Source organism: Labrus bergylta, chromosome 1 (assembly GCF_963930695.1).
Source record: "Labrus bergylta chromosome 1, fLabBer1.1, whole genome shotgun sequence".
NCBI classification, from domain to species: domain Eukaryota; kingdom Metazoa; phylum Chordata; class Actinopteri; order Labriformes; family Labridae; genus Labrus; species Labrus bergylta.
The window spans coordinates 2,193,470-2,209,866 of NC_089195.1; the positions used below are offsets into that span (position 1 = coordinate 2,193,470).

The window sequence follows — 16,397 nt, forward strand, 5'->3', positions numbered from 1 at the left end:
GTCGAATGGTTTCGTCTCGTTCACTGAAATGTCTGAGATTTTACAAGCTATATGCTGTACATGACCACAGTGAACCAATCATTTCCTTTACCCTGTGCTATGTCCACACACCATCTGTCAGATCTAATCAGTACCACACAGCAAATGTTGAAATATTTTATTTCAAAAACAGGATGTGAAAGGTATTAAGACCTCCAAACAAAGACACCAACATGAATATATAAGAATATCAGAGTCAAAGCCAAGAAGGGGTCGGGCCAATCAGAATAAACAAGTGGTCAAACATAAGGAAAGGCACATGGTAGCAGTCTCACTCCACGATCACAGTACTTCCATGAAGGACTTTCTTTATGTTTTGAAAATCTCCACCCTGTCGTTTATACTTTGGACATCTACAACTGTTTTGCTAAGGCACAAGGCTACAAGGTACTTCATAGATGCTGCAACATATAGGAGTAAAGCAGTCCAAGCTGTACACGGGATGTAACTGATTTTTTCAGTTTCATTTTTAGTGGAGAGGTTATACAAATGTACATGTGGGGGAAAGGGAGGGGGGGTACATCTTTAAGGTTATGTCTTAAACCTTGAATGATTTTTAAAATTGAGGTAAAAAAAAAAAAAGAAGAGTAAAATCAGTGAAACTTTAGATTGTTAAAGTTTCTTCCAATCAAATACAAACCCCAACCTTGAATTACAATTAATAATTTGCTGGATCAGTCACATTATATATCGTGAATCAATCAAGTGATAGACTGCCTCTGAAACATGAAGGCAGTGGTAGCACAAACATTAACTGGGTGTTTATGGATGGAAAACATTGAGCATACAGACACCTATTTCTAGTAGTTCTTTTTTATTTCACCATTTTAATTCTACTTGAACTCTTCACTTTGTTAGTTTTTATTCAACAACCAGCCTGATCTATTCACCTTGCTTTTTCTTTTCCCTGACAATTCCCCTTCCCCTTTGTGCTTGTTTGCAGACACAACAGCTCAACCTGCCTGCCAGCAACAACAGGTGAGTAGCATTAGGAAGAGGATTGTTTTAAATGTTGTAGGATATCAAAAAAACAAAACAATCAAAACCAAATGCTACCAAATGAAAACAGACAGAAGAAGAAGGTGCATTTACAAGGACACGCCACAACAGAGTCTGTGTTTTTATAGGGGATGGTCTTTATTTCTCCTTTGTTATGTTGAGTTGACCCTCCTTGAAACCTCAGAACTGACAGGTTAGACAGGGAGACGTCCTGACATATAGCTATTCTATATATCTATCACTATTGACCTTGTTCTTTTGAGAGGATGAATAATTGAGAATGCTTAATTAGGTCACCAAATACACTTCAGTTGTTGTTCAGGTCCTGGATAGAACTGGACAGAGGGTGAACTCCAGAGCTTATAAAAAAAAAGGAATACATGTCTTCTGTGTGTTCATAGGACCTTTTCAACCCGGCTTGTCTAGTACTCATTCTTCACTGCTAGTTCCCCTCTCTCAGTTGTGAGCATTTGATTGTGGTGCAGGAACAGGATTGAGTCCAAACTCTCAGGGGGAATGTTGGCTCTCTTGCTGTAGGTGGATTGTGCTCCGTACTGCACAAAGTCCTGTGCGGCGCTGCCTGCCACTGCTGGGGCAGCCAGGTAGGCCCGGGCAACTGTAGCCAACAGAGGGAACTGCACAGCCTTCGTCCTCCACCACTGCAGGGGCTCGACACCCAGCGATGCTCCCTTGTCAGCTCTGAAGACGGACATCTCCATGTCCACAGACTCCTCAACAGAGTTCTGCTTGCTCTTGGGGGCGGAGGAGAACAGGTCTCCCAGGAGGAACTCCATCCCCGAGAGCCCACCACCCTGACCACCTGGATCTGCCTCTTCACTCTCATCAGGCTTTTCTTCATCACTCTCTTCATCTTCATCCTCGATCTCCCTGAAGTTGATCGGGCGGGATTCTTTGAGGCGCTTGCTCCTCCGGAGGGAGTCGCTGTCTGAATCCGGTGACCTCGGTGAAGGGCTTCTCTTGCTGTGGCTCCGCCTCTTACCTCTGTTTCTCCTTCTGTCCTCCTTAACGATTCTGACAGCCTCGGCCTTTAGCCAATCAAAAGTGGCTTTCTGCTCCTTAAAAAGAAATAAAACTTCAGTTCAAATGTGTCCTTATTTGCATATATTGTTGTAACTTTGATTCCATTCAGTGAAGAAAACAAGTCACATGAAGTATTTGAAAACAAACAGATCAAGGTTAGGCTCAGAAGTTTGTCTGATTCAGTCTTCCAAGCAAATAACTTTAAAGCACATTAGCACAGGAATGGGACATCTCTCTTTACATATGAAAGTGTAATGCATTCAAAATCTGGAGGATTAAATAAAGGAAACAGATAGATATTTATCATTTAAACATTGGATGTTTAGAGCACAAATACTGCCTACAAGTTTATTTAAAATATTTCTTCTTTTTTAAAACAGCATGTTGGTGAATGAAGATAAATATTTCAACAGTTGTCGTTTTAAAGTTGGCACCAAGTTTAAGGTTCTGAAAACCTCCACCAGAACATTTTTTTTCCAGCATTTTGATGGATTTGTATGTATTATTTTGTACCTTATCAGCAAAATGTTAAAGCATATGAGTTGTGATAAACACAAATTAAAGAGTGCGTATCAGTTATAACTCGAGGTTTGGATCTGCTGCTTCTTCATGGTTTTGAAACATGTTTGTTTTTCCACCTCTACATTGGAAGCTGTTCGTCTGAGGGTATCTGATAGCTAAGATTAAGATTCTTCCTACTTCTTTGAAAAGTAATCTAGAGTTCAAAGTCTGATCTTGTAATTTTCCTTTACATATGTGTTATACTAAAACTAGAATTGTTTTCATGTTTTCTAATCAACTGCAGAGGTATGATTGAAATTTGTGTCGGACATGTAGCTCACTCATGGAGCTAAGAGTAGTTTTCTTAGCTAGTTACATTTAGCTGCTTTAATTTGCAATCAACAATTGTTATATCATGGGAGAAACTTTGCGCTCTTAAGTCAAAAAAATGTAAGCGTCTGCTTTTGTCTTCCTTCGAATCAATAATGGACCATTCATTTGATAATTTCCTCCCTTTATTTAACTGATGTACATATGTTTGGTTTTTAACTTCTTGTTATTTTTGATAATTATATTCCTGTTTCTTGAGCTGTTGTGACAAAAACAAATGTCCCCCATGGGGGATCAATAAAGTTTATCTTTATCTTTATAATTAATTAGAGTATAATAACAATACATTCAAATAATGACACTTGGGCGAGTGTAGCAGACAGACCAATCCCTCCTCATTTTTAATTTTTTTTTGTATCTCATTAAACTTTATGACTCACCTTCTCGGCCATGAACCCGAGACCGTGGAACTGGGGGTCGAGGGAACATGCCACACACAGAACCCTGTTCACAGCCGGGTTGTCATAACAGCTCGACAGGTTACGCCTCATCATCCTCTTCACTTCCTTCAGGATGGTCGAGGAATCTCCCGGCCGTGGCACAAGGTGGCGGGAGAGCAGGCCGGTGAGAATGGGTTTGATGAGGGACAGGCGAGGGAACGCCTCCTTGGCGAGAGTTCGACACGCTACATCCAGCGGTTTGAGAACCGAACACAGCTCCTCCAGAACCTTCCACTCGGACTTTAAGGTGGTGAAGCTCACTGATGACGAGTTGGAGGTGGAGTTGGCGTGACAGCTGCCAGATGAACTGGATTCTGAAGCAGTGTCTTCTTTATACTCCTCTTTAATCTCTTTGATGGTTTCACAGAAAAGGCTTTTGTGTTTGATGAGTATGCTCAGGACAGGATAGAGTTTGTTCCACGTTGGACACGTGTGTGCCCACGACTTCAGCTCTGACACTTCTTCTTTTGTAAGCGCCTGCATGATACTGCCGACATGGTGCTGAAACATGCCTTTGTTTTGTTCCTGTGGCAGGAAGAGATTTGACAGCATGTCTTGGAATTGTCCTAGGGTCTTGGAAATGACACTGTGTGACATCACCTCCTCGTTGCAGCGTTGAACAGCGCTGAAGAAACACGGCACGGACGGTAATCCTTCACTCGACGCTCCGTGTGTCGAGCCACTTTGTTCCTCGGGCGATGCAGAGTCGTCCTTCTCAAGAAACGTTGTCGAGTTAGGATGAGTCAGACCTGCAGCCTCTTCACCTTTCCCAATCCCTTTTTGACCCATCCCCATCCCCTTCTCTTTCCTTTCCCCTCCCAGCAAGAGCAGGTTGGGCTTTGAGATTCCCCACTCCTGGGCCGTCGCCTTCACCTGAGCCTCCACCTCATTCTCAGTCAGCCTTTGTGTTGCCAGAGCGAAGTTCTGACAACTGAAATCGCTGTCTATGAAATGTGCCCAGAGGGTGATGTATCTCTCAGTGTTGCCTTGCCAGTTGTGGAACCAGTCAGTCACACTTAAAGTGACAAAATGTGGACTTTCCTTTCTTTGGCTTGGAGGTCGGCCACGTCTCCTGGGCTCAAAGTCAATGGGAGCAGTGTAATCTGTTTCCTCACTTTCTTCCTTCATTACATCCCCCCTCAGCAGCTGAGCCAGGCTTGTCCTGCCTCTGGTGTGGTGTTCTTTCAGGAGGTTCTCCAGTTGACAGGTTACAGGCATCTCCTTGTAGAAGGGCAGGAGGGTGTGGATGAGCTGTTTGAAACCTTCTCCTTCTACCAGAGACGGGGGCTGGAGATCCATGATGACAAAGTTGGTGATGGCATTAGTCACATGGACAGACAAAACCAGAGGGAGGGTACTAACCGGGCTGCTGTTACTCATTGCTGGCTGAGGCCGTTGTTGACATGCTGTGAGAGCAAAAAAAACTTCAATCAGTAAAAACTTTCAACAGATTGAGAACACATTTGAAAAAGCCTGTTCAAACCGTGGCACAATTTGAACTAAAGCAGTTTATGGGCTTTTGAAAAAATCGTTTTCTGCAACACATTGAGACCAGTGGTGATTCAGAACAGCAACAACAAAAGAGTTTCAGGGTGGTCACACCTCAGATTTTGATCTTATATTTTAGCCATGCTATCAGCTGGGCTGCTAGGTGCTCTCGACAAAAGTGAAGGTTTCCCAGTGAGTTGATTCATCATAGTGGTCCCAAGAAAAACAACTCAATAACAACACAATATCAAATGGATTTATGTTTTATACTAAGGACATTTATCATTTCAGTCATGCTATGCCTATCCATCTACTCATCATTTGGTCAAGATATTTATTTGGCCAATACTTGAGTTTAGCTGCTATCTTTTCTTTTTATTTACAATTTAACATAATTTAATTTACTTTCTAAACAAATTGCTAAACCAAGCTTCAGTAAAATATCCAGATCATTGGGTTTCAACTGGTGGTGGTCGGGTCTTCAAAAAATGGGTCGAAGGGCTGTTACAGTGGGTCTCAAATGTGTGCCTGGAAGAAAAATGTGTAAAATAGTCTATAAAGCAATATTTAAACTTTTTATTATCTGAGATCCAAACAGCGCCATTTTCATTATATAAATATGATTAGAACATTTCAGATATTTGGGTCACGATTTCACTTTAAAGGCTTTATATGTGATTTTTTGATCCAGCAGGTGTCGCCCTTGAGCACCTGCATGAAACCAAAACAACTGGCGGTGCTTTGTTGTGTTAGCATGCTAATGCTAGCAATCTTTATTATGCTGGTATCTTCACACTGCATGTAAATTGACCTGAAATGAGCGTGATCTAGAAACACAGTTAAGCAGTGAGTACAGTATGTTATTCTTCTTTTCTCTAGTCCCTCAATTAAACAACTTTTATACGTGAGGGGAGGAGTCAGCTGGCCGTCCCGGCGATGTAAACAAAGTGAAGATAGGACTCTGAAAACTCTGAAAACATCACAGACAGTGGGACTCAGGTGTTACACCCATTGTAGACAGTCATGACTCACAGAGTTATTTTCAGAGGATATACTTGATTTCTATTACATTGAAGTGTGAAAAATCACATATTAAGACTTTAAGGAGTTGTTGGTGGGTCCTGATACTATACCAGTTTAGAACCACTGCTTTAGATAATTTAACATGACTCATAGTTTGTTAAAAAAAACACTTTCACTGCTTAGGTTTTGGACAGAACAGACGTTACATTTTTTTCCAACACAAAAAGCGTTTTGTTTTTTTTCACCTGCTGGAGGAAGGGTCCGATCCTTATTAGTGTCACGAGGTCTGATGTGGTGCTTGTTGCTCAGATGGTTTTGGAGATCTGATGCTCTTCCTCCACAGCCCACACGTTCCCCACACAGCTTACACACTGCAGTGTTCCGGTCAAGAGGTCGACCGGCCTGGTCAGGCTCCAACCCAAAAAAGTACCACGGGCTCTGCTGGGTCACATTCGGGTTGCTCAGCAGTTTCTCGGTTCCAGGGACAAATTCATACTTTTCAAATGGATGAGAGCCGGGCGATGGGAAGGACATGAGGGAGGAGGAAGGAAAGGACGATCCAGATGCTATACCTGAATCACAAACTGCATCAGGGTTTGACACAGTGGTCACATCACTGATGACAGGCATGGGGCTCTGTGATTGGCTGTGGTCTGACCAAACGGAGGAGCTGCTGGGCTCTGGAAGGGTAACTAACTGGATGTCCTGCAGAAGACGTAGAACCGCCTCCTTGTCTCCAAATTGACATTTCACATTGTCACCTGTATCACCCCGCCAAAATAAATGCATAATATGATTACCAAAATAAATTGAAGTGAGATCCACCAGACAACCAAACGCAACTTCCAAGCTTCAGTGAGTGAACTCACCCATCCCGAGGCCCAACAAGGTGGAATAATCCTTGCCGATCCACACCTTGAGCTCTGCACCCTCTGTGATTGGCTGGGTCACCTTGTAATAGATATGGCGGTAAAACTGGAAGATGACTAGGTTGTGCTCTTCCTCATTACTGGTATATGTTACATACCTGAGACAAAACATACATAATATGATATTCTACTGTAAGCTGTACTCAAACTAATGCAGTGATCAAATTAAACACAATGGGAGTAATTGTTGGACTTGATTATGAGGGCAGAAGGGGTAAAATACACTGATTTAAGAGAGCAACATACCAAAAATCATTAAGAACAACCCACCTCATCCAGTTAGATTTGTTTTCATCAGAAGCATCCACATACACAAAAGCAGCATCGTCCCTGATCTGGAAATGGGAGAAATGTGTATTTCAACTATTTCCATGATCAATTTGATATGGACTTCCAAGTCAAGTCACAAAATACATCATGGGTTTTCATTCAATTTAAAGTGTAAAAGTAGCACAGCATGAGTGTACTTACAGCCCAGGCATATTTGAGGTTGGTTGGCATTTGTCCTCTGCACATTTCTCCTACATACGGTCCAAACATGACTCCCTGCTGAAGGTGACACCTGGCGTACACCTTCATCTCTTCACTTTGCTCTTCTCCAGGGGAGCTTGGTCCGGACATTTCTGACCCGACGCCGCTGAAGAGGTTGAGGCAGGAAGGCAGGGACAGCACCGCCCGAGAGGGGCCGCCATGGAGCCAGGGCTCTCCAGGTGGAAGCACGCCATCCGGGACGTAGCTCTGGTTTGAAGCAGGCTGGAGGAATGGAAAATCATCCAGGAACTCTTCATAGTTTGGATAAAAACACAGAGACGACAGAATTGAGAGAAAAAAAATCTGTCAAATGTGAAATTAAGTAGAGATGTTATTGACAATCTAAATGAGGACTTAACTTTAATTGTTATAGTATATTCATTGTTTTGAGCAACAAAACACAAATTCAATGGAATTAGGCAACACAAGGAATACAGACAGCAGACACATTTACTAAATCATAGTGTGATAGTTCGGGATGTAACCATTCACTCAACTCATGATAAGATACGATTCTCTCACCATTTATTTTACAAAATGAGACAAATGATGAGTGAAACAGATTCCTTTAGGGGCTGCAGACCCGCTTGTCAGTGTGGTTTGGCATTTTCGTGTTGTTTTTTTCTGGGATTGGAGCTTCTCATTGTGGTGTTGATTAAATGCTGCATCATGTGGGTTGTGCTGTTTGTGTAGTTCCCGTCTTCTTGTAATATCTGCACGCAGTTCTTGTCTCGTTCATTTTCTATCTTGGGAAAGCCCAAATGCTTCCACACCTCCAATTTTACATTTTAAATTCAGAGTACCAATGTGAATCTTAACACCTCTGAATCGATTTTTAACGATTTATAACGACTAATCTTTACATCCCTAGTGATTGTTGCTTACATTAGATATTTACAAAGACAAGCTCTTGATTTGCTTTAATGAATTTTATTTTGTTCCCCAACAAATAAAATGTGTTTGTAGAGTTTCTTGTATCCAGTATGGAGTATGGCAGACTTTTTCACTTTATCTGAAGATATGACTCAGACTGTTACTACTAGTATAATGAATCCACTGGAGCAGTGGTGCACAATGTGTGTGCTTCAGTTGACTTCTGTTTACGGATGCCCAGTTGTCTGGTGCCAGACCTGGTGGGACAGCTGAATCGCTCTTTGGTAATATTTTTCTCCACTTCTTACTGCTCCCAAGTGAATGCGTTGGCTGACTTTGAAGGGCGCTTACAACCCTGGTGAAAAAAAAAGATATTTCCTTAATTTCAGCAGCAGGATATTTTTGAATTTAAATTGAAACAAGTTAGTGAACTTATCCTACCTGTGCATGATGACAGGAAAAACTTTTCTCCCCTCCAGTCCTGCATTACACAGCAGGTCAAAGGGCGTGGTTCTGATACAGTGATTGGTATAAATGGCCGATGTGCCAGCTTCTTTACACATGCGAGAAAGCATTGAGCCCAGATGATTGACTCCGAGGGGGGTTTTGTTGTACCATATCGCATTTGTGATTTCCTTCTTCGGCTGCAGGTAAAGGGCAGTTGCATTGGACGGGAGCTTGCAGAGGTACTTTATAAGAGAAGTAACAGGACAGAATTCATTACCTGGCTTCTCATACATATAGCAGTGATTCTTTTTGTTGTGAAATGTTGTCTCATCACTAAACGATAAAGTGCAGTATTTAAGCCCCTTCTCGTCTTGTCTGATTTTAAATGAATCTGGCTTTAGATTCCTATTGGCCTGCTTCCCTCTGCGGCCAAAATGTATCTGAATATCAAACCAGACTTTGTTGAGAAGCCCCCTCGGAGTGCAGCTGTCCATCACATGCGAGTGTCTCAGGATGCGGATATCGTCAGGAGACAGTGATGGATGGTGTTGTGCTCTGTCACGACCAGACTTCCTAATTCTTTTGAGCATTCCCAAGAAGACCTTGTTGGCAGGGCTGAATTCAGGATCTCTCATAATGCACAAAGGGCGGCTGACAGGAGGCTCTTTGAAGTAACGGTTAAGTCCGGCTCTCAGTGCAACATAACTAGCAATCCCATACATCTCTCCTTTGCTGGTTCGCACAGATCCATAAAACTGCCTCAGCAAGCCGTTCAGCTCAGTCTTCTCCACTGTGTTCAGGTCCACCTGGAGCCCCTGGGACTCCAGCCAACCAAAGAAGATATTCACAGCCCATAAAGTCTGCTTCTTTGTCAGCTTGTTTATTTCAGATCTGCTGATTTCAAGTTCATCCAGTTCCAAGTCTGATACAATTGCATGTCTAGAAATGTCACTGGAATTTACCTCACCATCCTCTTCTTCAGACTCTTCCTCTTCTTTCAGAATTATCGCCCTTTTAGTTTCCATATCTAACAAATCCAAGTTATCACCAGATTCTCTCAGGTCTGCATTCATATTATTAGCCATTAGCTCCACTGGCTAATCCAGATAGTATCTTTGTACCAGTGTAAAATGAAACGAAGGATTAGTTGTCGGAAACAAAGCGGAGGGATACTGTACGGTCAGCTCACGGTGCTATACTGCTCTTATAGCACGGACATTATCACACCGGACACAGGGCCAGGCGGTTAACAGACGGTACTTTGAAGCGCAAAAAATGGCGGCTCTAACTAGCCAATAAACGCACCAACCGCATATCTGTCCTTAATCATGACATATTCTACGACTGGGAAGGTAGAAAAACAACCAGAAACTCATGATATTATCTAATAATATTTCAAAATGCGTCTGCTAGCTCCCTACAATGGACTGCTTGAGTGACTGTCACGGAGATACCATGGCAACAACATTGGTATGGGACTGCCGTAAAACAGACCGCTGGCATCTGAGCATGCGCACAGACATCCGTAAGCGGGTTCCAGTTGTTTGTTATTGTGAAAATGAGCTCAGCGTTTGTGTAGTGTGCAAGCGTGACTTTAAATTGACCACGTGAGGACCAATTAGATTTACCAATTAGGGATATAGAAACATGCATTACTCAACAATGATTCATTGTAATCAATAATCTGGACTTTCAGTGTGTCTGGTAGAATCACAATCATTGTGAACATGCAATGTGCATAAACCTTCACAATAACAGATTAGAGTATTATTTTAAGTTAGTCATTTCCAATAACAATGCACCTTTACAAATCGTACCCCGTTACATTAAAGTTGCATTGGTGAATTTTAATCCATGGATGAAATGGTCGTTGCCTGGACTTAAAGTGAACAGGACGTTTGATGCACACTTTGTATAACCTAGTGAAAGCTCTGAACGTTATGGAAAATCACCTTGCGACTCAAACAAAGCTCCATTTGTCGTGGAAGAAGAGGTCTCGAAGAAATCTGCACGATGTCGACGTCTCAGATGACTTCTCAGATTGGTGGTGTTTCCACCTTTTGAAAGCACTATCTTTCTGCATAAACGACACACGGCCTCGCGAGAGTTCAAAGGCTGTCCATTCTCGTCCGCTTTCAAGCCAAAATACATCCACACGATAGATTTTCCTCTGGGTTTACTGATAAGATCCATGTTTTCGTAGTGCAGCTCTATAGTTTTTTTTTTCCTGTAAGCTGTCCACTGGCTGCAGCCCGGCTGTCTTTTTCTTCTTCGTTTTTTTTAATGGCGGATGTTATCCAAAGTGTTGCATTACTGCCACCTACTGGACTGAAAATGCGACTTACTTCGGCGGATTTGTTCAAATTAATAAAGAGAAAAGAAAGGAAAAACACCCGTCAACGAATCACCTGATAACTCCTCAATCTAGGCTCTGAGGGTCTCACAGCCTCTCCAAGCAGTTCCTCCTCTCCTTTTAATTCTGGCCATAACTTGCAACACTGTCACAGGAGCAGCATCAACAGTAGTTTGTATTCTTTCAGATTTCCATACAGCAGAAGTAGCATATTAAATTACTGTAATCAAAAAGGTTAAAAACGTGATATGTCTTCCTATCTGATCTTTCACCCCTTCTGGATACTTTCCAGTCTTGTTGCCTTGTCTTTGACCTCCTTCTCATGTTTTCAATCTTTCAAACGCATTTAGGCATGAAAGAGGTGAGAAGATAACAGACGAGACAAAAACTGTGTTCAAATATTACAAGAAGACAGAGAACAACACAAATAGCACACACAACATGATGCAGCATTTAATGAGAAGCTCCAATCACCTCCCCTTGCTGTGAGAAAAAAAACATGAAAAGGCCAAACCACACTGACAAGTGGGTCTGCAGCCCATAAAGGAATCTTTTTCAGTCACAATTTGTCTACAGTCTCATTTTGTAAAATAAATCATCAGAGAATCGTATCGTGAATCGTATCGTGAGTTGAGTGAATTGTTACATCCCTAGTGTCTACGCATATGAAAAAAATAAATACAAATAATAAACATTTAAAAAGTTTAAGGGTTTCTGTGATTTTTCACACTTAAAAGAAAATAGAAATCAAGTATATCCTCTGAAAATAACTCTGTGAGTCATGACTGTCTACAATGGGTGTAACACCCGAGTCCCACTGTCTGTGATGTTTTCAGAGTTTTCAGAGTCCTATCTTCAGTTTGTTTACATCGCCTGGACGGCCGGCTGACTCCTCCCCTCAAGTATAAAAGTTGTTTAATTGAGGGACTAGAGAAAAGAAGAATAACATACTGTACTCACTGCTTAACTGTGTTTCTAGATCACGCTCATTTCAGGTAAATTTACATGCAGTGTGAAGATACCAGCATAATAAAGATTATTTAAAGCTAGCATTAGCATGCTAACACAACAATGCACCGCCAGTTGTTTTGGTTTCATGCTGGTGCTCAAGGGCGACACCTGCTGGATCAAAAAATCACATATAAAGCCTTTAACAGTCTTTGCTGTTGTGTATCTTATTGAATGGGACTTATATTCAGACCAACTCTGAAGAAGCTCTGGTGCCAAAAAGAGTAAACGTTTGAGGGCCAAATAAACTAGTGAACTGTAAGTGATTTCTCCTCCTTAACTTCCTTTATTTTTTTCTGCCTGTATATCTCTTAAAGGAATAAAAAACTGTTAATGAACTTTTGGATTAAATGCTGCTGCAGAATCCGGCATTTGAGAACCTCCAGTTAAATCCTGGAGGGACTGTTATGTAACATATATATCACACTACTGAACCTTCCCATTGACAGTGTATTGGGAACACAGCCATCTAATGTGTTATAATATTGTTTATACAGCCCAGGGTTATATTTCACATGGAACTTACCATCTTTCTTTGTGGTGACATTTGTAAGAATACCAATGTCGACATTTCTGTCTCCATTCGGCTCTCTTTGGGGCTTTGCAGTTAACACACCTTTAAAAACATAATCAGGCAAATGTAACAACTTCTAACATTATGACAATAAACACTTTTAAGGTTTTACTCTTAAGCCATCAGAGCCGTAGAGATGCACTCACCAGCTGTGTTGCTGCTGTCTGGACTGCAGTCGCTCCTCTGGCTGCTTTCACATCTGTCCTCGGTAACTGTCATTATTTCACAACTCTCACACTGAGTCTGAGAGAGAAGTTGTAAAGCAGTTGTCCTCAAGCTGTGGTTAGTGTATATCCTTGAAAGCCCAACCGCCTGGCTGATTTCAGGTAACATTTTACCAAGGAAGTTATGCCCCATGGGCTCACGAGTATACCACATAACTCGACTGTTCAGTAGGTCTTGGGGTAACTTTACAGGGTGAAGGTAAAAAGCCTTAGCATCAACAGGGCAATGGGATAAATACTTTCTAAAGCAGGCTACTGGGCAGTTTGGGTTTCCGGGCTCAGCGTAGATACGTCCCTTGTTGTTTTCATTACATGGGTCTGCGGTACCTTTCTGGTTTTTGGTCTGAGCTTTGTGGGAAAGTGAAATGTACTCATTGCCTTTCTCATCATGCTTCAAAATAAAAGAGTCTCTTTTTAAGTATCGATTGCCTTCTCTGCTTCTCCTTGACAGATGTAACTGTACTTCAAACCACACTTTCCAGACCAGTCCAGTCGCTGTGTTTGGACTCAACGCCTCTGAACCCCTGATGAGCTTTAAATCTGCAGCTGAGATGGGGGGAAAGTGTTGGCCGACATATTGTCCGTTTTTGCGAAGGTTTTTTGTAACAGATTTAAAAATCTCGTTGCTGGATGTGAAGGTAGGAGAAGTCATCATATCAAACTCTGAGAAATGTCGACTTATCCCAGCCCTTAACGCTACGTAACTGGCAATGGAGTATGTTTTTCCATTGGCATTTTGAACAGATGCATAAAATGACCTCAGCACCTGATTCAGGTCTTCTGCCTCGTAACATCCAAAGTCTGTTGACATTTTCTTTTCATTTAACCAGTCTTTAAACACTGAGAAAGCCCATGCTGTGTTCCGGTGAGGGCTTGCTTCTTGCCTTTCTTGTTCAAGTTGGTCGACGTCTCTTCTACTCAGCTCCTTATGTCTTCTAACCTCCCGCACGGTTTCCTCGTCGTCCTCCTCCTCTACTTTTATTTTCTTTGCTGGTGGTTGGTCAGCCTTTAACCAGGAATCTGTAGTTCAGTGCATTACAAAGGAATTTTAAATAAATGTTTAAAAAAAATCCTCCAAGTCATTTTCTGATGCTGTAGGCTAACTGAAACAAACCGTTCAGTGTCAACAAGAGTCTGCACCAATGCTGATTTACTGAACTGGTGCAACGCCATTTAATGTTTGCCATGAACAACATTCCCGATATTAAAGTTCTGTGTTTCATCAAAACTTTAACAGCTTCAAGTGTTATTAAAATTGTGTTAAGTATGGCAGAAAATAACAACATTGTATTCAAGATCTAATGTACATTTATCAAGTCTTGAAAACAGTAGACGTGTGTATTTGTGTGTGGCATGTTTTATACTGACAGGGACTTCAAATAAACTTTGATAGACATCTTTCTCCATCACTCATTCATGCAGTCAATGGTTTTAATTCAAATGAAACTTACCATTTCTCTTTGGGTTGATCTGGACATCTGAAGGAATACTGATAGTTCTGTCTTCTTCTGGCTCTCCTCTGGGCTTTGCAGTTGATACAACTTCAAGCAGAAATTAAGCAAATGTTAGGTTTTCTAACATCACTACCACTTATTGTTAATGTTACTCTGAAGAGATCAGAGACTCAGTCTGCCACATGTTCACAGAGCAAGCCTTAAAGCTCATGTCAGAGTTTTGTGTTTGTCTGTTCAGATTGCATTCTAAGTGTGGTCTGTATCAGACTTCTGTAGGAATGCACATATGAAAGTGGGCCATATCTGATTTGAAAAGCTGAGATACAGTGAGCGGAAAAAAACAATCTGATTCAGGTAACTTTTAGCTGCAGTGTGAATGCAGCCGTAGAGATGCACTCACCAGCTGTGTTGCTGCTGTCTGGACTGCAGTCGCTCCTCTGGCTGCTTTCACATCTGTCCTCGGTAACTGTCATTATTTCACAACTCTCACACTGAGTCTGAGAGAGAAGTTGTAAAGCAGTTGTCCTCAAGCTGTGGTTAGTGTATATCCTTGAAAGCCCAACCGCCTGGCTGATTTCAGGTAACATTTTACCAAGGAAGTTATGCCCCATGGGCTCACGAGTATACCACATAACTCGACTGTTCAGTAGGTCTTGGGGTAACTTTACAGGGTGAAGGTAAAAAGCCTTAGCATCAACAGGGCAATGGGATAAATACTTTCTAAAGCAGGCTACTGGGCAGTTTGGGTTTCCGGGCTCAGCGTAGATACGTCCCTTGTTGTTTTCATTACATGGGTCTGCGGTACCTTTCTGGTTTTTGGTCTGAGCTTTGTGGGAAAGTGAAATGTACTCATTGCCTTTCTCATCATGCTTCAAAATAAAAGAGTCTCTTTTTAATTCTCGATTGCCTTCTCTGCTTCTCCTTGACAGATGTAACTGTACTTCAAACCACACTTTCCAGACCAGTCCAGTCGCTGTGTTTGGACTCAACGCCTCTGAACCCCTGATGAGCTTTAAATCTGCAGCTGAGATGGGGGGAAAGTGTTGGCCGACATATTGTCCGTTTTTGTTCAGGTTTCTTATGACAGATTTAAAAATCTCGTTGCTGGATGTGAAGGTAGGAGAAGTCATCATATCAAACTCTGAGAAATGTCGACTTATCCCAGCCCTCAAAGCTTTGTAACTCCCAATGGAGTATGTTTTTCCATTGGCATTTTGAACAGATGCATAAAATGACCTCAGCACCTGATTCAGGTCTTCTGCCTCGTAACATCCAAAGTCTGTTGACATTTTCTTTTCATTTAACCAGTCTTTAAACACTGAGAAAGCCCATGCTGTGTTCCGGTGAGGGCTTGCTTCTTGCCTTTCTTGTTCAAGTTGGTCGACGTCTCTTCTACTCAGCTCCTTATGTCTTCTAACCTCCCGCACGGTTTCCTCGCTGTCCTCCTTAGATGGTGACAGGTCAAAGGTCAACCACGAGTCTATGGTTCGGTGCTCTACGAAGGAATTTAAATTTATATTTAAAATATCATCCATGTCGTTTGCTGATTTTGTAAGCTAACTGAAACAAACATTCAGTGTCAGAAAGAATCTGCACCACTGTTGATTTACTAAACTGGTACAACGCCGTTTGTCGTTCGTCATGAAACATACACTATTTTACAGTTCCGTGTCATCTCGAAACTTCAATGTGAGATTAAAATTGTGATTTTGTACGGCTGCAAAAAACAAATTTAAACAAAAAACAAAAACACTCAGGTTCTAATAAAGTCTCATCTAGTCTTATATTTACGATGGAGGATTAGGGCCACGTTAATTCTATTTTTTTTATTTCGATATTAAACTCGTAAATTTACGAGATTAATCTCGAAATTAAAAAAAAAAAAAAAAATTAACATGGCCCTAATCCTCCGTCGTATTATATAAAAAAGGTAAACGTGTTTATTAGATTGTGAAGTGTTTTTTTTTTTTTTTTTTTACATGGACTTTTAAATAGGCCATTAAACATCTGAGAAAAAACGTTAAGGAGCTTAACCAAGGAGCCTCGCAGTCGGCTAGAATATTATTTTATTTGTTTACAATGT

At 41.5% G+C, this 16,397-nt stretch overlaps 1 protein-coding gene across 5 annotated transcripts; it reads right to left on the bottom strand.

The window, feature by feature from the left end:
- Window positions 1-142: 142 nt before the first annotated feature.
- LOC109998802 (E3 SUMO-protein ligase ZBED1) lies at window positions 143-15,934 on the bottom strand. 5 transcript variants are annotated; one of them, XM_065960520.1, is made up of 11 exons: window positions 14,715-15,934; window positions 14,312-14,401; window positions 12,783-13,880; window positions 12,589-12,678; window positions 7,322-7,632; window positions 7,121-7,185; window positions 6,791-6,948; window positions 6,167-6,682; window positions 4,773-4,816; window positions 3,351-4,697; window positions 143-2,114 (listed from the first exon to the last, which is right to left on the bottom strand). In XM_065960520.1, the coding sequence occupies exons 1-11, from the start codon at window positions 15,847-15,849 to the stop codon at window positions 1,461-1,463; spliced, it is 5,508 nt and encodes a 1,835-aa protein (XP_065816592.1). In that variant the 5' UTR covers window positions 15,850-15,934; the 3' UTR covers window positions 143-1,460. The 5 variants fall into 5 exon arrangements, with proteins under 5 accessions (XP_065816592.1, XP_020509338.2, XP_020509341.2 ...); XM_020653682.3 differs by having other exon boundaries at window positions 3,351-4,816; window positions 14,715-15,933; XM_020653685.3 differs by lacking the exons at window positions 12,589-12,678; window positions 12,783-13,880; window positions 14,312-14,401; window positions 14,715-15,934 and adding exons at window positions 8,512-8,609; window positions 8,696-8,943; window positions 10,654-10,820 and having other exon boundaries at window positions 3,351-4,816.
- Between the last annotated feature and the right edge of the window lie 463 nt (window positions 15,935-16,397).